Source organism: Salvelinus namaycush, chromosome 2 (genome assembly GCF_016432855.1).
Source record: "Salvelinus namaycush isolate Seneca chromosome 2, SaNama_1.0, whole genome shotgun sequence".
NCBI classification, from domain to species: domain Eukaryota; kingdom Metazoa; phylum Chordata; class Actinopteri; order Salmoniformes; family Salmonidae; genus Salvelinus; species Salvelinus namaycush.
The window spans coordinates 11,197,718-11,221,385 of NC_052308.1; the positions used below are offsets into that span (position 1 = coordinate 11,197,718).

At 43.5% G+C, this 23,668-nt stretch overlaps 1 protein-coding gene across 2 annotated transcripts; it reads left to right on the forward strand.

The window, feature by feature from the left end:
- Nucleotides 1-837: 837 nt before the first annotated feature.
- LOC120058928 (ephrin type-A receptor 2-like) lies at nucleotides 838-23,072 on the forward strand. 2 transcript variants are annotated; one of them, XM_039007679.1, is made up of 15 exons: nucleotides 838-995; nucleotides 2,048-2,115; nucleotides 3,517-4,156; nucleotides 10,537-10,692; nucleotides 10,915-11,417; nucleotides 11,516-11,693; nucleotides 11,804-11,903; nucleotides 12,404-12,459; nucleotides 17,341-17,466; nucleotides 17,577-17,762; nucleotides 18,411-18,685; nucleotides 18,931-19,080; nucleotides 20,572-20,765; nucleotides 20,883-21,038; nucleotides 21,392-23,072. In XM_039007679.1, exons 1-15 carry the CDS (start codon nucleotides 911-913, stop codon nucleotides 21,510-21,512), a joined length of 2,994 nt encoding a protein of 997 aa, XP_038863607.1. In that variant the 5' UTR covers nucleotides 838-910; the 3' UTR covers nucleotides 21,513-23,072. The 2 variants fall into 2 exon arrangements, with proteins under 2 accessions (XP_038863607.1, XP_038863614.1); XM_039007686.1 differs by having other exon boundaries at nucleotides 18,414-18,685.
- Nucleotides 23,073-23,668: the final 596 nt, after the last annotated feature.

The following is a 23,668-nucleotide window of genomic DNA, read 5'->3' on the forward strand; positions in this document are numbered from 1 at the left end:
TTTTTCTGTGTCTTTGTGAGGACGGCTGTCTATGTTTGGCTCTCAGCTCAAGGGGCTCTCCTGTCCACGTACACGCTGCCTCACAAAGAGGACTTGACACTGAAATTCCTTCAGATGAGAGTTGCTAGGTGATGCCATTGTTCATGCCTTTTTTGTGTCCCCATATTCATACCCAAATTCTAAAGTTCTTTATGAAGACCATCTCATTAGTAGTCACATATTCATACCAGCCCACTCCTCCACTTGACCCCTCCCTTTCCTAGGGTGGGAAAGACCTGTTTTAAATAAGATGGTTTGTGGAAGATGCTTCCAGCTACTTGTAAGACTGTCCAACAAGATAAGGACTCTTATCTTAACACCTCAAGATGACCACAAGTAATACCCACTGGTTTCTTCACTCTCATTTGCTCTCTTACCGAAGTAGTACTAGTAGTAGGTGAGAAGAAAATGTTTTACATTATAAATCATGTTATTACTATTGATAAGGATATAAGAATATAATACAGATATAATCAATATTCAATTAACAATTCTGGGGCAGGGGACTAGGTATGTGTGTATGTGTGAGCACGTGTGTGTGGTGTGTTGAAAAAAATGTACAAATAGACATAGTACAATATTGTATTTTTTTTCTAAAAGCTAAATTACTAGGGGGATAGCCTACAGTCGTTTCACTGAATGTACATCCGCACTGCACAGGTAGTATAATCTTATGACTTGACCCCACCTCTACCGCATACCATATATGGATTGTGCCCACATTCCAAAGGCGGAGCTCATCATGCCACCTGTTTTTCTATGGAACTTTCGGCTGAAACGAAGGGCGGTTAACACCGGTAGTGCTCACAGAAGTTCGGCGATATTCCGAGATCAGATCAGAGAGGAATTGCCGTCAAAAGGTTTTTTTTAAATGGATTTCCGTCGTGTTACTTTTTATTCTTTGTTTTTGTATCTATTTATTAACCATATATGTATTACTCTTCACGCGAAAGAACGTACGTACTCTATTTTTCGTTTTAAAATGCGATAGTAAAGAGCCTTGCTTTGTGTTTTATGAGTTGGGGGATTGGGCTGTGACATGGTATTCTTGAAGTTTTGTAATATTCTTGCAATGTTGTCTATATTACAGTGTTATACAGTCTTTCTTCCAATATTTCTATTTTCTATTCAAAGTATTTCTTTTTCTATGATAACTAACTTGTCAATATGGGGAAAGATCCCTCAAACAATTCCATGGGCTTGTTCATGTACTGTTCAGTTTCTTTTTTGATGAAAATAATTGTAAATTGTTAAATACAAAAAATAATTAGCCTATGTTGACTTAAATAAAAGAAAGGCAGTACATTGTAGGCTAACTTTGCTACTTTAAACATGCAATAATGATACTTTTCATTATTCTTAATTTATACAACTTGGTAATGGTGGTATTTGATCATGATTTAAAGGAAGGAATTTTACTTCACAATGAGGACTTGACACTGAAATTCCTTCAGATGAGAGTTGCTAGGTGATGCCATTGTTCATTCAAAGTTTTTAGTTTCAGTATTGGAGTGGACAGGGTCTTGTACTGAAGGGAGAAGGGATGGGAGTGTAGGCTGTGATTGACTTGCATGGGTTCTTAGAGATGTTCCCAACAATTTTCACTCCCTATATCATGCTATTTAAATTCCCATACTTTCCTCTGCCCTTTTCATGCAAACACGGGGGTTGAAGGACATGGTAATTCATAGTTTACTTAAATGGACATGGCTTATTTGATCAGATTTGTCATGCCAGGGCATGTCCTCTTGAAAGCCATGGATGGCGTTATATTGGGCCTATTTGGTGAATCTAGGCCTGGCAATTTCTAGCAGGCTACTTTAATAATTGTTGTCTCAGAGAAACAAAGTAACTTTGATAATCCAGTTTACTTGTAGAGTACATCGCTTATTACACATGTTCAATTTCTTATAACACATCAGAACTTATGCCTATTATTTTCTAATGAAAAGGCTCCTCATATGAACTAAGAATGTTTACTAATAGTGCTCTAAAATGATCTCTGTAGAGGTGCTGCTGGATATGAAAGCTTCAGGAGGCGAGTTGGGATGGTTGACCTGGCCATATGAAGAAGGGGTGAGTAGTTACCATACCATATAGTGAGAAAATATAAGGATTGCAGTAGTCTAACCAGATGGATGGTCTACACATGATACACCAGATGGTGTGAAACTTAGGCTAGATGTCACACAATGTAGATTCCAAGCCACATTTTGAATTGCAGATTTTTGAAAGGTCACATGCAAGACATTCTCTCCTCGCTCATTCCTTCAGAACAGTTTTCTGTGAAAGATGTAATGAGTGGCAGCTCGCAAAGTTTTGGCAAAGCTAGCCTACACTGGTTTTAGAGCAACCCTTTCATAATACAACTATGAATGTCATAAAATGTCAGCGTAAGAGCTGCATCTGAATTTACAGGACAAAAGTACATTTTCTAACTGAAAATAGCCAACAGGTTGTCATCATTCCAACAATATTCCACCAAAAACTTTTTTGTTGTTGCTGTGGTAATATAAATTTGGGAGGTTCCTGTCAGTCAAACTAGAACACAAGACTGATGGAAGGAGAAAGGAAGGGAGACTGGGTGGAGGGGGAGAGAGGCATTCCTCTATCTATAGTAGTGTGGTTGACTGTGTTAAAAAAGCAACAGGACGTGGTCAGCGTCAGTGCCCTAACTGCTTTTCTTTTGTGACCGTGAAGTTTACAGATCCTCCAATGCATTCTCTATGTATTGGGTAGGATTCCCCCTATTTTATGATGTTTTGTCTATTCTCACCAAACTTATGGAACACATTTACATTTGACTTTGGAGTGGATGTTTTAATAATGCACTTTGTTCTTGATCTATATCTATCTTCTCTTCCTTCTCACACTCTCCCTTCTCACACTTGGAATAAAGCACTCACTGTGCATGGTCCAATGAAATATGCCTTTATGGAAGCCATCTGAGGGGTTAAATGATTTCATGATGGTTATGCTTTTAAAGCCATGTGCTTAATTAATGGATTCCTTTAAATCCTGCTACCAGGCAAGCATTTCCTTATTTTCCCTCTCTTAAAACAGACTTAATCACAGCCAATATTGCTGCCATGTCTTTTCCATGAACTTATAAAAAAAACTTTAACTGCCATAATGCTTGGTATTCCACAAAAGTATTTGTTTTAGTGTTATGTCTGTGTCACACAGGCACCCACGTCAGTTCGTGGAAACCACACATGTAGTGAGCAATCCACGCGTCCAGACTAAATCCTTCCCTGGCGTGTGGAAGAAAAGTAGCAGGAAAGCTTGAGCAGTTTATAGGCTTCTCAGCAGGCAGACAGTTGTTTCATCAATAAAACAGCAACTGATCCTTGACGAGAACATAATCCCCTTAATCTTACGCTCATTCTCTTAAAACCCTCTCTCTCCTTCCTTCACTTGTTGTGTCTTGCCCTGTACATTGTGTTAAACTAAACCTCTGTTCTCTCTCTGTTTCAGTGGGAGATAGTCCAGACAGTGGTGAATGGCTCCCTCCTCTACACTTACAGTGTGTGTAACATCGACGCGGGTGAGCAGGACAACTGGCTCCGAACCACCTTCATCCAGGGGCGCCCAGGGACCACCCGCATCTCTGTGGAGCTGCACTTCGTTGTGCGGGACTGCAACACCTTCGACGGCGCCTCGCTCGCCTGCAAAGAGACCTTCAACCTGCACATGTTCGAGGCCGATGCCGACGTGGGCACCAGCTTCCATAAGGGCCAGTTCCGCAAAGTGGCCACCATCGCGTCGGACGAAATCACGCGGGGCCGCGGTGTGCTGAAGGTAAACGTGGAGACACGGACAATGGGCCCTCTATCCAGGAAGGGCTTCTACCTGGCCTTCCAGGACATGGGAGCGTGTGTGGCACTGCTCTCTGTGAGGGTGTACTACAAGACTTGTCCGTCCACCGTGCAGAGCCTGGCCGCCTTCCCAGAGACGGTAACAGATGCCCTGAGGGAGGTGGAGGGAACATGTGTGCAGAACGCCATGAGCCAGGCCACCCCACGCATCTACTGCACCGCTGAGGGAGAGTGGGTGGTGCCCGTGGGACAGTGCCAATGCCGCGGAGGCTATGAAGTTGTTGGAGACTCCTGCCAAGGTAAGACTACAGCCAGGCTTCACGTAATGCATCTCCCTGCACACCCCAACACCCTACCTGTTGTAATGTTAGGTGTTCGTTTTCAACAGCAGCTGTATTTACAGAAGTGCAAGGCCTAACCACCACCCTGGCTGGGTTTTAGAAATGACTGCACACTGTGCACAAGAATGTTAATTGTGATTTAAGACACCTCACAGACATGAATGTTAATTTTGATTTCAAACATCTCACAAACAAAAATAAAAGCAGGTCAGGTGTAGAATGATTTACAGGAATGAATGTAGACAAAACAGTGAAAGGTATTTGGACATGTTTTTGTTTGTTTTGACAGCAATACCAAGAGATGTTTAGGATTGTAACACTATTTCCAAACATAATATGGGAAAGGGACTGCATGTGGGAGAATGTGGCAGAGGTACAAGGCATAAGGGAATTTTGGGGAAGTTTTGACTGCTGTAAAGAGCACTCCTGGTCATGAATCATTCTACCTGTTAGTGTTGGCCAACATTTTCTTTCCACTGTGTTTGTCTCTCAGGACTTAGAAATGGGGTGGGGTGAGGAGGATACTGTTTTATGGACAATGAAAAATGTACGAGGGAAATCTGTTGTAGACTATAGGGGCATGAGGCGTAAAAGTTTGTAGTTTAAGTAGGAATGTTGTTTAAGAATGTTTGAATGCATATAATCCGGATACATCTGTTTGTTTGAGGCAAGGGGACTGGTAGAGGCATTTGTTTTTTTTATGTTGTAGTTGAGAAACACTGAGAGTACGCCTAGATGGAACACATTGCAGTAATGAATTGAAATGTAAATGATTTTTTGCTCACATTGTTTGTATGAAAGTTGCCATGTCTTTGGTATTCCAGGGTGTGGTGTGTTGAGCTATCAGGAGGAAACTGGAAAGGAGGGGGGGGCAGGGAGGGAGGAACATTACATTACTTTACGCTCAGTGAACTGGGGATTTCTGAAAGGAATTTGTTCACCCTCACGTTCCCTCCCGTACTGATTGGCTAAGGAGAGCCATGTGACTTGATGTGCCAGCTGAAGAGTACCTTTAGCAGTGTGTCTTCTCCACACAGCTATTTGTGTGCGTCCATAGCCCTGGCTGAGGCGAACCACAGATTACAGGGACTGTGCCATCACGCCCATCTCAGTCAGGAAGGTTATACTGAGTCAGTCTGTGGTTTATGACGGGTCAAGAGGCTCCCTTGTTGAAGCCAGAGATCCCAGTCACCTTGGGTGGTATAATTACTTGGATTGTATCCCTTTGACTCCCTATTACAGTAAAATATAGCCAATAGGCTAGGCAACCAGGTTAGCTCATAGATCAGGGATCATCAACTAACTGAACAAAAATATAAACGTAACATGTAAAGTGTTGCTACTATGTTTCATGAACTGAAATAAAAGATCCCAGAAATGTTCTATATGCACAAAAAGCTTATTTCTCTAAAATTTTGAGCGCAAATTTGTTAACATCCCTGTTAGTGAGCATTTCTCCTTTGCCAAGATAATCCATCCACCTGACAGGTGTGGCATATCAAGAAGCTGATTAAACAGCAAGATTAATACACAGGTGCACCTTGTACTGGGGACAATAAAAGAACACTCTAAAATGTGAATTTTTGTCACACAACACAATGCCATATATGTCTCAAGTTTTGAGGGAGTGTGGATTTGGCATACTGAGTACAGGAATGTCCACCAGAGCTGTTGCCAGAGAATTTAATGTTAATTTCTCTACCATAAGCCGCCTCCAACGTCGTTTTAGAGAATTTAATGACCCCAAGCATACAGCCAATGCAATGCTGGAATGGTTTCAGAACAAGAATGTGAAAGTCCCTTTGTGGCCCAGCCAAAGCCAAGACTAGAATTGAAAATCTGTGGAAAGACTTGAAGATTACGGTTCACCGCCGTTCCCCATCTAACTTATGAGAGCTTGATCAAATATGCAAGGAAGAATGGGAGAAAAAACCCAAATCCAGATGTGTCTCTTGTGGATACAGACATACCCAAGACAACTCAAAGCTGTAATCGCCGACAAAGGTGCTTCTACAATGTATTGACTCAGGGGTGTGAATACTTATGTAAATGAGACATTTCTGTATTTCATTTTCAAAAACATTTCTAAAATGTCTAAAAACTGAGGGCCAAACCCGGGCCGCAGGCCGCCAGTTAGGGAACCCTGTCATAGATTGTTATGTTGTTACCGTACTACATTAAAGAGACATTTATCTTAACATTGAGAAAGTATTCCACCATACCATAGCTCCAAGCCTGAGGAAGGGTACCCCGAAGGGTCTGATAGTTCCAGCCGAAGGGGGAAGGCCAAGCTCAGGAATGTACCATGTCCAGAACTGTTGGCAGAGGCATCTGTCAGTGCTGCTGTGAATCGCATCACAAGAGACATGCCAAACAGAAGATGTATTAAAAAAATACATTAATGATGCAATTTCAATGCTGTTTGAGTTTCTTTGTGGATCACCACATTTGCTTGAGATGATTTTACTGCAACACTGCTCACTGCATCCAAGTTTTTTGACATAGGCGTTTCAAAGAGCTGTCAGTCAAGGCGAGCTCATGAATATAAGTTCTCCGCCACTCAGCCTGTCTTTTCAAACTTCCTGGTAGTAAGCCATGAGAGAGAAATGCCATTTTCCCTCAAAAATTTCAGCATTTCTACCCCCCAAAAATATTATGGGTGATATTTTAGTCACTCAAAAGGCCATTTTACATGGGAGGCTACCCGAAACAAACGTTTCGGGTAGCCTTCCACAAGCTTCCCACAATAAGTTGGGTGAATTTTGGCTCATTCCTCCTGACAGAGCTGGTGTAACTGAGCCAGGTTTGTAGGCCTCCTTGCTCGCACACGCTTTTTCAGTTCTGCCCACAAATTTTCTATGGGATTGAGGTCAGGGCTTTGTGATGGCCACTCCAATACCTTGACTTTGTTGTCCTTAAGCCATTTTGCCACAACTTTGGAAGTATGCTTGGCGTCATTGTCCATTTGGAAGACTTCCTGACTGATGTCTTGAGATGTTGCTTCAATATATCCACATAATTGTCCTCCCTCATGATGCCATCTATTTTGTGAAGTGCACCAGTCCCTCCTGTAGCAAAGCACCCCCACAACATTATGCTGCCACCCCTGTGCTTCATGGTTGGGATAGTGTTCTTCGGCTTGCAAGCCTCCCCCTTTTTCCTCCAAACATAATGATGGTTATTATGGCCAAACAGTTCTATTTTTGTTTCATCAGACCAGAGGACATTTCTCCAAAAAGTACTATCTTTGTCCCCATGTGCAGATGCGAACCATAGTCTGGCTTTTTTATGGCAGTTTTGGAGCAGTGTCTTCTTCCTTGCTGAGCGGCCTTTCAGGTTATGTCGATATAGGACTCGTTTTTACTGTGGATATAGATACTTTTGTACCTGTTTCCTCCAGCATGTTCACAAGGTCCTTTGCTGTTGTTCTGGGATTGATTTGCACTTTTCGCACCAAAGTACATTCATGTCTAGGAGACAGGACGCGTCTCCTTCTGAGTGGTATGACGGCTTCGTGGTCCCATGGTGTTTATACTTGCGTACTATTGTTTGTACAGATGAACGTGGTACCTTCAGGCGTTTGGAAATTGCTCCCAAGGATGAACCGGACTTGTGGAGGTCTATAATCTTTTGATTTTCCCATGAAGTCAAGCAAAGAGGCACTGAGTTTGAAGGTAGGCCTTGAAATACATCCACAGGTACACCTCCAATTGACTCAAATGATGTCAATTAGGTCATCAGAAGCTTCTAAAGCCATTACATAATTTTCTGGAATTTTACAAGCTGTTTAAAGGCACAGTCAACTTAGTGTATGTAAACTTCTGACCCACTGGAATTGTGATACAGTGAATTATAAGTGAAATAATCTGTCTGTAAACAATTGTTGGAAAAATTACTTGTATCATGCACAAAGTAGATGTCCTAACCGACTTGCCAAAACTATAGTTTGTTAACAAGAAATTTGTGGAGTGGTTGAAAAACTAGTTTTAAATACTTCAACCTAAGTGTATGTAAACTTCCAACTTCAACTGTATATATATATTAAAAGATGATAAAGCCAGAAAAGACCCAAACAGGGTTGCCATGACAAACTTGTTCAGTTCATTATTATACTCATTTATAATACTGAGTCATACCCTAATTCTCTGTACAGTCAAGCAGAAACACATTCCTGTCAATGGCAAGGGATTTATGTCTCTAAAGGTCCAGAGAACATCTTCTGGGAACGAGGAAGTAAAGGGGAAGGTTGGGCCAGGATGACTCAAATAAGATGGCTGTTCGTGACTCAGTATGAAGTCATTAGGGAGGGTAGTTGGTGGTTAGTGAACAGTTGGCGGGCACATGAGAGGTTGGTCAGTTAGATGTGTGGAACTGCCAGGAACTTAGTTAAGTTAGGCAAGGGGCGGTAGGTAGCATAGTGGTTAGAGCGTTGGACTAGTAACCGAAAGGTTGCAAAATCAAATCCCCAAGGTAAAAATCTGGCGTTCTACCCCTGAACAAGGCAGTTAACCCACTATTCCTAGGCCATCATTGAGAATAAGAATATTTGTTCTTAACTGACTTGCCTAGTTAAATAAAGTTTAAAAAAATGTTATCAAGAGGATTAGTGTGGAGCAAAAGGACAGCTGTTTGTGAATGATATGCCCAACTTCACTCCTCTTTGCTCTTTCATCCGGTTGTTAACACACGCAATGAGCTCTCTAAACCTTGTTCCCACTCATTAGAACAATGGGCCTACACAGAGATCAAAACATAGATGAAATTAACAGATACATTACTGCCTCCACCACTCCATTCATTCATAAAGAGCACTGCCGTGTCCAAAGGGACTGAACAGGATAATGTGAGGCATTATTTCAGTTACCACTTTGTCAGATATTTTTTTTTCTTTCTTTAGTTTTGTAAGAAAATCTATTTTTTTTACTCTTAATGCAATTCATCAATAACAAACAACCACATTAATATGTAATAATTCTGTCAAATTCCTTTTTTAGTCTTGTAAAGTTTCACTCACTGAGATTCAAACATTCTCAGAGTGATCTTGAAAGAATGCTGTCACTGATATATGCAGCGCACATGCCACCATTTTAGGGCTCTAATGAATAAACACAACATATTTATGGAACCACTCAATCCAATCCCAGTCACAATAGATGAATAGGGGTAGGGGTGCTTTGATACATGGCAGGAGTCCTGCTGCTCCTTCTCCAGATGAAACAGGCTAGCCCCCTTTTCTTATGCGTTCGGAGCACTATACACCCCTACACTCCCAGAGTGATTCCCCAGAGAGAACTTCTGTTAGTACTTGAGACCCTAAACCATCCCCCATCCATCTATTCTTCTCAATCCCCCCTACTCAAACTCAAAACTCATATCCATTGTTCTATTGTGGGGCTGGTTGTTACGCAGCGGTCCTTCTGCCATGGTGGTTAAGTCACCGGCAGATCCCTCTTGTCCATCACAGGTCACCCTCTTCACTATAGAGGCCTGATGAAAGACTTATCCCCTGGGGAGACATTAGAATAAAGGGTGAGAGAGAGGAGATCGCTTCTTAAAGTAAACATTCACATCGATTCTCCTAAAAAATGTGTATTGATTTAGGCTCCAACAACACGGTCGGTCAACAACATCTCCCCTTTACCAGTTCTACTTCCTCCAGACTTCCTCTCCCTTGCTCCATCCTAGCATGTTGTCACCGGAGGAAGGAAGGAGGTACAGTTTCAGACTTGCAATCCTTGCATCCTGGTTTCTGTCCAACACACACACACACACACACACACACACACACACACACACACACACACACACACACACACACACACACACACACACACACACACACACACACACACACACACACACACACACACACACACACACACACACACACACACACCCTCTTTATATCCTACACAGGTCAATTGAATATCTTCAGCAGTAACCATTTTGCTATTTCCGTTAGGCTCCTCAAACAATACCCACACCAGCATTCACAGTGCTGATTTTGCAGTTCAAAAGGGAACGGTTGTACAGAGTGAACATCTGCTATGTTGAGTGTTTCCGTGGCATCCGGTTGACTGTCAGTGCAACTTGAGAATGGAACTTGAGGCGCAAAGGACAAGTGGAGGCAAATCGTCCGGAAAATCCCATTCCATTCTGTTTAAATACAAAGCCTCAGTGATTACAGTTTAACCACAGCCTGAGTTTCCTGTCAAGCCCCAGGGGACTGACAGAGATATCGTTTTAATGTATTGTAACTCAATCACACACTCTTTCCCTTGTGTACGTGTGGATACTAATAATACTATAACTAATAAGCATCCTCCTGTTTCTTTCAGCATGTACGCCAGGCTCCTTTAAAGACTCTATGTCCAGTGAGTCCTGTGAGGTTTGTCCTGAGAATACTGAGCCATCCACAGCCGGCGCCCTCCTGTGTCCATGTATGGAGGGATTCTACCGCTCCCCATCAGACCCTCTTATGTCAGCCTGCTCTGGTAAGAACAATGGCCAGATAGTCAGCTACAGCCAGGCCTATCACTAACAAAGGATTAGCCAATTCTACAGCCATTCCTTATTTTATCCTGTGTCCTCATAGGCTATACTGTCTTTATGTCATCATCATTGTTGATAGAGGGATCTGAGCGTTCTTCATCTGGTGTATTAACATTTGGAATGTCTCATAATAACTATTGTCTACTTTCTGCCTCCTCCTTTAGCCCCACCCAGCGCCCCTCGTGACCTGGCCTCCACCACTCTGTCAGCGGACGGCAGGCTGCAGCTGTCCTGGAGCCCCCCACTGGTGACAGGAGGCCGCCGGGACATCTGCTACAGCGTGGTGTGTGAGCGCTGCACCGGGGCCCTGTGTGTGCCCTGTGGGGAGAAGGTCCGCTTCCAGCCCGACCCCACGGACCTCCAGGACACTGTGGTGACTGTCAGCCAGTTGGAGCCCCACCTCAACTACACGTTCACTGTAGAGGCCCGCAGCGGAGTGTCTCAGTACAGCAGCCAGAGACCCAGCAGCACCATCACCACCTCTCTGCACTTCACTGATCCCCCCAAGGTGACATCCATCCGTCTGGACGAGCGGAGCCCCACCAGCCTGTCTCTGTCCTGGGCTTTGTCCAGCCGAGCACCATCCCATATCACCCACCGCTACGAACTCATGTACCGCAGGAAGGCAAGACAGACAACTACACTCCTCCCTCTCTCTTCTCTCCATGTCAGTCACACATTAAACACAACATATATATAATAGTATTAGTATATCTCTATAGTGAATCCCCTCTCAGTGCTCCTCTCTCTCCCTGTCCCGTGCAGGAGGACGACAGTGAGCGTGATGTCACTGCATACACAGTCCTGGTTTTGGACAAGAGTACGGTGCAGATCAGTGACCTCTCCCCTGACACGGCCTACGTGTTCAGAGTCCAGGCTCTCAGCCCTGAGGGAAACCCAGGGGGATACAGTATGAAGCATGAGTTCAAAACCTTGCCCATTGGTAAGTGTGGCCCTAGAGACACCACACTGTTTGTCTCTAATATCCAGACAAGACGTTTAAAAATGTGAGTGTATTGTGATCTCACTGTGTTGTCTGTGGTTGTGTTTCAGCAGAGTCTCAGGTCCAGAACTACACAGGGGTTATGGGAGCTGTAGTAGGAGGAGGAATCATGCTGCTCGTCGTTGTAGTCCTTCTACTGCTGCACAAACGGTTAGAACACACTAATCCTATCATATCCCTCTGTCCTAAGATGTAGTTCACATTTGGTATTTCATTACATTTCCATTTCAGTAATTTAGCAGATGCTCTTATCCAAAGCGACTTAGCGACAGTTAGTGCATTCATCTTAAGATAACTATGTGGGACAACCACATACTGTATCTCAGTCATAGTGAGTAAATGTTTTTCTTAATAAGCTGATTGAGAATGTAATGCCATGTCATCTCGAAGAGGGTTTTTATCAGTAACAGCCAGAGTAGCTGTTAAAAACTGTAACTGTAGCTGACTGGGTCTGTGGCTGAAGATGATGCTGCCCTTACTGATAGGGCAGCCTGTCTGTATATACGAGTATAGGACGAGTCAACAACATTATCTGGATATGAGTTAACAGAATATTTCACCGGGCAGTTTAATGATACCTTACATAATAAGAATGTCTTAACATTGCATATTGTCTGGCCAATCATAATAGTGACTGTGCTTCCTAACAGGAGAATGAACTACCGTCATAGACAGGGATCAGAGGACCCCTACTTCTTCAGCACAGGTAGGAATCACAGCATCCAAGAAATACACTACATGACCAAAAGTATGTGGACACCGGCTCGTCGAACATCTCATTCCAAAATCATGGGCATTAATATGGAGTTGGTCCCCCCTTTGCTGCTATATCAGCCTATACTCTTCTGGGAAGGCTTTCCACTAGATGTTGGAACATTGCTGCTGGGACTTGCTTCCAATCTGCCACAAGAGCATTATTGAGTTCGGGCACTGATGTTGGGCGATTTGGCCTGGCTCGCAGTCGGCGTTCCAATTCATCCGAAAGGTGTTCGATGGGGTTGAGGTCAGGGCTTTGAGCAGGCCAGTCAAGTTTCACACCGATCTCAACAAATAATTTTTGTATGGACCTCGCTTTGTGTACGGGGGCATTGTCATGCTGAAACAGGAAATGGCTTTCCCCAAACTGTTGCAACAAAGTTGGAAGCACAGAATCGTCTAGAATGTATGCTGTAGCGTTAAAATGTCCCTTCACTGGAACTAAGTGGACTAGCCTTGTTAACTCGAAATGACACAACGACAAGGTTCCAGTTTAACAAAGTTTACTCTACTATATGAACACACTACAAGGTAGCCATTACACTCCAGGCTAGGTCCAACAACGACAAGACTTCCTGCGCATGCTCACTCTTGACTGAGTGATAGCCCCGTAATAACAGAAATATAGGGATACTTAAAACATGAACTTAACAATCTCCCCCTTTTCTTTAAAGACAAATAAAACATCAACAACATAGTTAAATGTCCAAGTATTATTCAAGATCCCCATTACAAATGGGTTGTGTGACAGTTCTTATTTGTATTACTCAAGCTGCCACTTTCCATTACTGAGAGCCTGTAGGAGCGAGAGCCTGTAGGAGCACAAGACCGGATGCTCCTTTTTTAGTCAGACAGTCAGCAAGCTGTTCCTTTGTGGTCGACCACAGAATCCGCTGGATTCTCTGTGCTTGAATAAATTCCTTGATGCTGCTAATCTCAAAGTCTTTTCTCTGTGACAGACTTGGTTGACTTCACAGCATCAACTAATGAGTAGTTGTCAGTGACACAAACTACAGGTAGGAAGTGCCGTTTTGTCCCACCAGTGATAACCTAGCGAAGCATCATGGAAGACAACTAGTTTCAAAGAGTCATCTTTTCCAACATGCTGAAACTTAAAAGTCACTTGTTGTGATTTCAGTTTACGAACAACTTTGTTTGCCTCATGAATGGTTTGTACAGTAGCGTGTTTTGTGTTAGATGCCAAGTTGCAACCATCAAACCAGGTCTACTCTGTCTCGCAGCCCATAAAATTTGTCCCATCTTTGACCTCAATTGACCAGCTTCAATTCCACAGAGGGGAATTCCTTTGTACGGCTCTTGAAGAATCCATGTGGATAGGTTGAAGATTCTTGATATAGCTCTCCTGTTGCATCAGTATTTTTCCATCAACTGTAATAAACTCTATGCCAACATAACAAAAATGATCATGCTCCTCACGGCCAACCTAGAAAACAGCTTTGAGGTGTGGAATCACAGTTGAATCAAAGGTCTGTGAGCCACCCCAGATAAAGTCATCAACATGACAGGCAAGTACTCCAGTCACATTGCAGTCTTGATCAAGCCAATAGAAGACTGCAGGATCCACTTGTGACATTTTTCCACCTGTATTCAGCATTGTTGCCTTGACTTTGTTGTACCAGTAGAGTGATCCATCTGCCAGTCCATACACACACTTTTTTATTTTCCACAGTGTTCCTTCGCTTTTAGCTTCGGGCGGAGGTCGGATGTGAATGTCCCTTGACAGCTCTGTTCCCTGCAAAAATCCAGATTTGATGTCTATGGAATTAAGTTTCCATTTTTTCTGGCAGATCACTGACATCAGCAATCTGAGTGACTCTGAGGCGCATGTCGGTGAGTCTTTTGGGAGTTCTTTAGCAGCCAGCTCCTCAAAACCTCTAGCCACTAGACGTGCTTTGGGCACTATTCCAGTTAAGGATTCTTTAAGGGTACACACCCACCTTGTTGAGACGCACTTTTGGCCAATGTCTTTGACTTCCTCAAACACTCCATTTTTCCTCCAATTACTGAGCTCATCTAGCTTAGCTGAGTCAAATGACACGTCCTTTGTTTCAAGTACATCATCATTTTGAATGTCATTCTGTTTTTCTCGATTTTCCATTGGTTCAATTCTGATATTATCTACAAGTGGCAGGTCAGCTGACCCTGTTGTACCAGAAAGTGTAGCTGGTTCAGAGTACTGCAAGTTGTACCAGTTCTTGTGTTTTGCTTGTCCTGCTCGTCCAATGACGGTTGCTGTATGTGGAATACCACTTTCTCTGTCCGTGTATTTAACAGTTTGTCCAGTTTTCAGATTGGAACAACCATGTTCTCTTAACACATGTGGCTGTTGAATGTTTTCCTCATTTGAACGCTCAACAGTATTACCTGTGGCATGGTTGAAGGTCTCTGCTCCATTTCCTGTGTTAGTTTCGGTGTCCATATCATCGGATGCGACATCTGGTAGGTTTGTGTCTGTTACTGTGTCCTTTTTGTCATTTTCATTAGGAGACTGATTCTCAGCAACAGCCCCTCTATCTTGTTGATCATTTACTTTCCGCAATCTTGAGTGATGCACCCTGACAATCATGCCTCCGTGCCTCACAAATATCACCACACCATCTTGACCAATGACTACTCCCGGTCCTTTCCACTCTTGACAGTCAACTCGTTTGTAGTACACTTTGTTTCCAGTTTCGTACTTCTCATCATCATTATTCCCTGAACTGCTGAGTAACTTCTGATGTCTGTTAACTGTATCATGTCCAAACTGTTTGTAAAGCTTTAACAATACTTTGTGTTTTTCTTTAGTGCTCATGTTCTCTGTGACTGTCAGAATCTTCATGTGCTCTGTGTCAGTCAGAATCTCATTTTTGCATGGACTCTGTGTGATGTCTTTGTCTAAAATGTTTACACAATAGTGGCCTGAGGTAGTAAGTTCAAGAGTCACTGGTTGTTTAAACATCACTGCCTTGTCATTTTTTATGTCTAGTACAGCCTCTGCCTTCTTGAGGGAAGCTTTGCTTAATAGTAAGGGGATATCTGTAGGGACCACCTCTGTTTCAATGTGACACTTAGTCTGACCAATTTTTGCTGGTATCTTAACTCTCTTGGTAGAATGGACAATTCTCCCGTCTCCAAATTTGAAAGCTCTGTTGCTTGGTGTGTCAATCATATTTTGTACTTCTTTCATATTTAGTTCACTGACATAGCTATCAAGCCATTTTGCACCACACACTGTCCGTGTACATGCAGTATCAATCACAGCAGATCCTAAGGATTCAACTATAAAAATCTCAGTATCAGAAGCAGATTCATTTGAAAACAGTGTAATGTTACACTGCTCTATCTCTGTGTTTACATTTTCCTCTGTTAGTTTAACTTGTTCATTTTTATGAGGACAGTCTTTAACCCAATGGTAAGTGCTTTGACAAATTGCACATTTCGATCTCCTTCCATATTTGTCCAGTGGATTTGTGCCGGGAAATGGCGCCCTCTTCTGGTTGTCTTGAGAATGTGACTTGTTGGCGCCTTTTCTGTGCTGCTCGGTGTAATATGCTGCGTCACTCACTTGCATTCCATCTGTTATTGGCGCGACAGACGTCTTCTCACCAAATATTCTTTTTAGTGCCGACTTCATAGATGCAAAAGTCAGCACAGTACAAGCAGTCAAAGCCAACTGTTTCTCCCTACCATCTAGACAAGCAGTGTCTAGCAACTTGAAAGCTAACACTGCATCTGGGAGAACCATGTTGTACTTGCGCATTCTATTGTACCTCTGTTCGAAATCAATGATGTAGTCTGCCATTGCAACCGAAATATCTCTCGTAACACTGTCAAAGTTTGAATATGCCTCGTAGGCACGGTCATTCTCTTCTTTGAGAAATACAGAATCCAGTGCTGTGATCAAAGTTCCCATACCGTCATCCTTGTTCAAATCCTCAACGGATATTTCCAGTGCTGTATCTCTCGCTCTTCCCTCGAGCGATAATACCACCGCAAGTGCTTGCTTTTTCGCGTCCAGATTAGTAACGCGTGTCCAGATTCCCAGTTCATTTTTCCAACTTTCGTACGACCTCTTCTCGTCGAAGCGAGGTGGCACGTTGTAGTTAGAAACCATCCTCTGCTACCAATGTTAACTCGAAATGACACAACGACAAGGTTCCAGTTTAACAAAGTTTACTCTACTATATGAACACACTACAAGGTAGCCATTACACTCCAGGCTAGGTCCAACAACGACAAGACTTCCTGCGCATGCTCACTCTTGACTGAGTGATAGCCCCGTAATAACAGAAATATAGGGATACTTAAAACATGAACTTAACAAGCCTGAACCATGAAAAATAGCCCCAGGCCATTATTCCTTCTCCACCAAACTTTACAGTTGGCACTTTGCATTGGGGCAGGTAGCGTTCTCCTGGCATCCGCTAAACGCAGATTCGTCCGTCGGACTGCCAGATGATTCATCACTCCAGAGAACGAGTTTCCACTGCTCCAGAGTCCAATGAAGGCAGAGAAATTTGACTAACTGACTTGTTGGAAAGGTGGTATCCTATGACAGTGCCACATTGAAAGTCACTGAGCTCTTCAGTAAGGCCATTCTACTGCCAATGTTTGTCTATGGAGATTGAATGGCTGTGTGCTCGATTTTATGCACCTGTCAGCAACGAGTGTGGCGGAAATAGCAAAATCCACTAATTTTAAGGGGTGTCCACATACTTTTGTATATATAGTCAAAGTCCCTCTATTGGAACAGCGATGTGCATTACCAAAGAGATTATCTCCCATCTTCAATCTCCTCCTTGACTAATTGTCTTTCACACTTCTTCAGATCAACTGAAGCCCCTGAAGACCTACGTTGACCCACACATGTACGAGGACCCCAACACGGCTATCCTGAAGTTTGCCAGCGAGATTCATCCCAGTCTTGTCACTAAGCAAAAAGCCATCGGAGCAGGTAAATGTCAAACTAGTTTACAGTAATATTTTGAACAAATCTCACTGATCCCCTCCCCCAAGAAGAATGTTATGAATTCATATTATTCTCTGTGTGTTTCTGTTTCACAGGAGAGTTTGGGGAAGTGTACCGTGGTGTGATGAAGGCTCCAAGGAGAGGAGAGGTAGCGGTAGCCATCAAGACATTGAAGCCAGGCTACACAGAGAAGCAGAAGCAGGATTTCCTGAGTGAAGCTAGCATCATGGGCCAGTTCTCCCACCAGAACATCATCCGCCTGGAGGGAGTCATCACCAAGTGTGAGTTCCTGCTCTCAGACACTGTCTGCGTCTCAAATGGCAGCCTCTACTGATTCACTGAATAGTCATTTATTGTCAGGTGTGTGCGTACTGGTAGCGAAGTCAGGTGCAGGAGAGCAGAGAGTTGTGAACAGGCACTTTATTGAGGCAGGAGAAACCAACAGACGGACGGAACTGCGTCAAAACCTCCAGCCCATAGGCAAAAGTGCAAAACGCGCAAAACAGTCACAATAATTTATGTTTAACAATAAACATCTTCGTGAACAACACGGTATAAGCAAACCAGTCTGGCGCGTCAACAATTAACACGTAACACAAACAATTTCACATAAAGACATGAGGGGGAACAGAAGAATAAATACATGCAGTGTGATTGGGGAATGGAAACCAGGTGTGCAGGGAACAAGACAAAACAAATGGATACATGAAAAATGGAGCGGCGATGGCTAGAAAGCCGATGACGTCGACTGCCGAACGCCGCCCGAACAAGGAGAGGAGCCGACTTCGGCAGAAGTCGTGACATTTATTAGTTATTATTAAGTTATTTACTTTATCTAGTAACATCCCCTATTTCCCATCTCCACCATACTGTGCCTCTTTTGTAGACATGAAGTACTACATTGGTACCTTTTTATAATTTTCTTCTAGCAGTCAAGCATGCCATGATTGTGACAGAATACATGGAGAATGGAGCGCTTGACAACTATCTAAAGGACCATGATGGGGAGATGTCATCGTACCAGCTGGTGGGCATGCTGCGTGGCATCGCGGCCGGCATGAAGTACCTCTCTGACATGAGCTATGTTCACCGAGACCTGGCTGCCCGCAACGTTCTGGTCAACAGCAACCTGGAGTGCAAGGTGTCTGACTTCGGCCTGTCCCGCGTGCTGGAAGACGATCCTGAGGGCACCTACACCACCAGTGTGAGTCAAACATCCATAGTACTGATATTAATGTATGGAAACAGTGGGGGTATAACAATCTACTTTGTGCTATGCACTTAGTAGCCTTCCCATGTCTTTACTTATAATTGGTTACAAATGATTGGTGATGTTGACAGACACTCACTCCGCCTCCTAAACCTTTACATTAGTAATAGCCATGCCTCCAGTGAATACATTCCCTTCAGTCTCATTCTTATGATTAGTTATTGTTGCTGTTCCTTCAGGGAGGGAAGATCCCCATCCGCTGGACCGCCCCAGAGGCTATCGCCTACAGGAAGTTCACCTCGGCCAGCGACGTGTGGAGCTTCGGCATAGTCATGTGGGAAGTCATGGCCTTCGGAGAACGACCCTACTGGGACATGAGCAACCATGAGGTAGGCCCTACTGGGACATGAGCAACAATGAGGTAGACCCTACTGGGACATGAGAAACCATGAGGTAGACCCTACTGGGACATGAGCAACAATGAGGTAGACCCTACTGGGACATGAGCAACCATGAGGTAGACCCTACTGGGACATGAGCAACCATGAGGTAGACCCTACTGGGACATGAGCAACCATGAGGTAGACCCTACTGGGACATGAGCAACCATGAGGTAGATCCTACTGGGACATGAGCAACCATGAGATAGACCCTACTGGGACATGAGAAACCATGAGGTAGGCCCTACTGGGACATAAGCAACCATGAGGTAGACCCTACTGGGACATGAGCAAACATGAGGTAGGCCCTACTGGGACATGAGCAACCATGAGGTAGACCCTACTGGGACATGAGCAACAATGAGGTAGACCCTACTGGGACATGAGCAACCATGAGGTAGGCCCTACTGGGACATGAGAAACCATGAGGTAGGCCATACTGGGACATGAGCAACCATGAGGTAGACCCTACTGGGACATGTGCAAACATGAGGTAGACCCTACTGGGACATGAGAAACCATGAGGTAGACCCTACTGGGACATGAGCAACCATGAGGTAGACTCTACTGGGACATGAGCAACCATGAGGTAGACCCTACTGGGACATGAGAAACCATGAGGTAGACTCTACTGGGACATGAGCAACAATGAGGTAGACCCTACTGGGACATGAGCAAACATGAGGTAGACCCTACTGGGACATGAGCAAACATGAGGTAGACCCTACTGGGACATGTGCAAACATGAGGTAGACCCTACTGGGACATGAGAAACCATGAGGTAGACCCTACTGGGACATGAGCAACCATGAGGTAGACTCTACTGGGACATGAGCAACCATGAGGTAGACCCTACTGGGACATGAGCAAACATGAGGTAGACCCTACTGGGACATGAGCAACCATGAGGTAGACTCTACTGGGACATGAGCAACCATGAGGTAGACCCTACTGGGACATGAGCAAACATGAGGTAGACCCTACTGGGACATGAGCAACCATGAGGTAGACTCTACTGGGACATGAGCAACCATGAGGTAGACCCTACTGGGACATGAGCAAACATGAGGTAGACCCTACTGGGACATGAGCAAACATGAGGTAGACCCTACTGGGACATGAGCAAACATGAGGTAGACCTTACACTTAATCCGTCACATTTCCTTCACTCCCTTCCCTGTTTTATGGAAATAACAGAGCGCTGTAGATCTGGGTAAACACAAGGCCTCTGTGATGCATCATCTCTGGGTATTTATCCTGGGTGGAGTGTTTAAAACAACCCACTAAGGGCCTCTAAGTCAAAATAGTTCCCACAGTCCTCTTCACATAAAACTGTTAGTGCCCACATGCATTAACACAACACATAATCTTACAGTCTGTTGGTCTAGATCACAAACACTAGCTCTGTGAGACATGGTCTAAACCCCGCTTCTTCCTCAGGTGATGAAGGCCATTAACGAGGCCTTCCGGCTGCCTGCACCCATGGACTGTCCATCCACCGTTTACCAGCTGATGCTGCAGTGTTGGCTGCAGGACCGCTCCAAACGACCTCGCTTCCCAGACATCGTCAACATCCTGGACAAACTTCTCCGGAGCCCAGAATCTCTGAAAACCATTGCTCACTTTGATCCCCGGTAAGATGCGAATGAATGAAGCTGATTTCCCCTGGACTTGACAGTTGATTTTTTTCAATCACATACTGTGAATATAGCATTTACTTACCAATCTATTTCCCCGTTTTTTCCACACAGTGTGTCCATCCGCCTCCCCAGCACCAGTGGCTGTGACGGCTCCCCCTTCAGGTCTGTGCCGGAATGGCTGGAGTCCATCAAGATGAGCCAGTACACTGAGAGCTTTGCCTGCGCTGGAATCACAACCATGGATCAGGTGCTATCCATGAGTCATGAGTAAGTACTACACACATACAGTAACCATGCACCAGCCTCACCACATTACATGAGCTAAGTAGGGACACTGCCACGTTTGAAAAATACAGTAAGAGTATTCAGATCTTTGTTAAGCATTTGTTGTCCGGTATGCCACACTCATCTATGGAATGCAACACTCTCATTCATGCTGCACTCATCAAATGCCCCTCCCCATACCATTCCTCACTGCCCCACCCTATATAGCACCACTGGCTGTATCATGTCCGAGTAGGAAGTTTCAAATGCAATCATATTTTATCATGTGCTACCTATTGGTTTGAATGTGAAACATTTTCCTAACAGCTCCTGTCTCTAACTTTCTTCTCTCTCAGGGACATCAGGAACATTGGCGTGCGGTTACCAGGTCACATGAAGAGAATCGCCTACAGCATCGTTGGACTTAAAGACCAGACCAGCTCACTCAGTGTTTGCAGTACAGTGTTTGCAGTGTGAGACCCCCAACCTGAGATTCCCCAAAATAGGACTGCACTGACCACCTTATTTCACTGTCACATTGAATAGGGAAATGGAACAAGTTGGGTTGAACATGTACTAATAATGGCTGAGCCACGCTGCTTTAGACTGGTCAGTGGCATGACTGAAGAGGACCTTGCCTGCCAGCCACTCAGAAAAGACTGGCATGTAAAACCTCCATGAAGAACATGTCAGTTACATGTCAGTCCTCCATGAAGATCTCCATGACAAGAGACGCTGAGAGATGGTTAAAGGAGAAGTAATGCATCATATATAAATAACTTTTTATATTATCAAGTATGGAAATATAATGGCAGATAGGAAACGACAGGCTTTGGAGGAAGCTGTATGAGACCTGAGACTTTTTTTCTCAAATGGAAGTCTGAAAAACAAAAGACATTCAAGCTAAGGCACTCCAGGACTGGGTCTACCTCCTCCTCAAGCACTCACTTATTCCTCTAGTCACTTCTTTACTTATTCGTTTCATAAAGATTTGAGGCTTTGACGTAACAGATAGATAGATGAGAATGCCAGTCTACTCAAATGACAGGTTTATTGGTCTTCTGAATTATTCCACTCAGGTCAAGAGATCAAATACCTTTTCTTTCTTTTTGATTTTGTAGGTTCCATCCTGTCTGCAATCCACCTCATATACTTTTCTCTCATACATTTTGAAATAGTATTTTTCTTTAGTTTACAGTTCATCTCCATCTACTCTTAGTGGTTCTTCCATTATTTAATATTTATTTTAGATTTTATATTTATTGTATTTTTTAAATTAAAGACACTGCTCTGGCACATTTTTAGAAATATAGTTTTCTGTTTCAATAAAATCATTGTTTCCTTGTAGCAATCACTTGTCTGAATTCAATCAACCAGCAGAAAATAATATCAACTACTGTACATTACATTGTAGTTATACTATTTATACACTGGATTCTCGACATAGCTCACTGTAATATCTACTGCTGTACATATCATTCTAGGTATATATATTTTGTGTAAATATGCATAGATTGCATTAGGATTACTAATTTAATGTTATTTGGGTTCACTGGATTCGTTCTGATATTTATGATTTCTTGTTTCTGATGATTATTTGTGTGCTTGTTTGACTTTTTGCATTGTTAAGGAGCTAGAAACAAGCATTTCAGCACATGAAACATTTCGATTTGATAAAAAATACAGGCAAGAAAAAATCATGTTTGATTGAAATCAACATTTTGGGGGGTATTTCCTTGACAACCACCCTCCAGTTGGCGATAAGCACAGTCAGCTTTGATGTCAGTTAGTGACTACCATTGCAGTCTGGAATGTTCCATCTCTACTCTACTTCATCACATATGTATCATCTGTTACTGAGCCCCTGCTAAATTCATTCTCGCTGTATCTAGGACTCAATATTAATTTCTCTTCAATTAATTGTTCACTTGCAATTTTGAGTGGGACAGTTATTACAATGTCTCTAAATGTAATATTGACACGTTAATCTACACTGAATAAAAATATAAACGCAACATGTAATGTGTAAGTTCCATGTTTCAAAAGCTGAAATAAAAACCAAAAAGCTTATTTCTCTCACAATGTGCACAAATTTGTTTACATTCCTGTTAGTGAGCATTTATCCTTTGTCAAGATAATCCAACCACTTGTCAGGTGTGGCATATCAAGAAGTGGATTAAACAGCATGATCATTACACAGGTGCACCTTGTGCTGGGGACAATAAAAGGCCACTAAAATGTGCAGTTGTGTCATAACACAATGCCAGATGTCTCAAGTTGAGGGAGCATGCAATTGCCATGCTGACTGCAGGAATGTCCACCAGAGCTGTTGCCAGAGAATTGAATGTTAATTTCTCTACCATAAGCTGCCTCCGTCATTTTAGAGAATTTGGCAGTACGTCCAACCGGCCTCACAACCGCAGACCACGTGTAACCACACCAGCCCAGGACAGCCACATCCGGCTTCTTCATGTGCATGATCGTCAGATGGGGAGGGCAGGGTGACGAAATAATGAAATGTTATCTTTGCACAGATATATGTATGTGTTGCTCCTCCACATATACGTTCTCCTCTCAGTCCTTGTATGATTGTACAGTGAGATCAATGGAAGGTTGAGACCATTGCTGCACCT

Coding starts and splice junctions, on each gene's coding strand:
- LOC120058928 (XM_039007679.1), top strand. CDS start 911: ATGGATTTCCGTCGTGTTACTTTTTATTCTTTGTTTTTGTATCTATTT. Junction 11,694..11,803: donor GTTCAAAACCTTGCCCATTG/GTAAGTGTGGCC, acceptor GTTGTGTTTCAG/CAGAGTCTCAGGTCCAGAAC. Junction 20,766..20,882: donor ATTGCTCACTTTGATCCCCG/GTAAGATGCGAA, acceptor TTTTCCACACAG/TGTGTCCATCCGCCTCCCCA.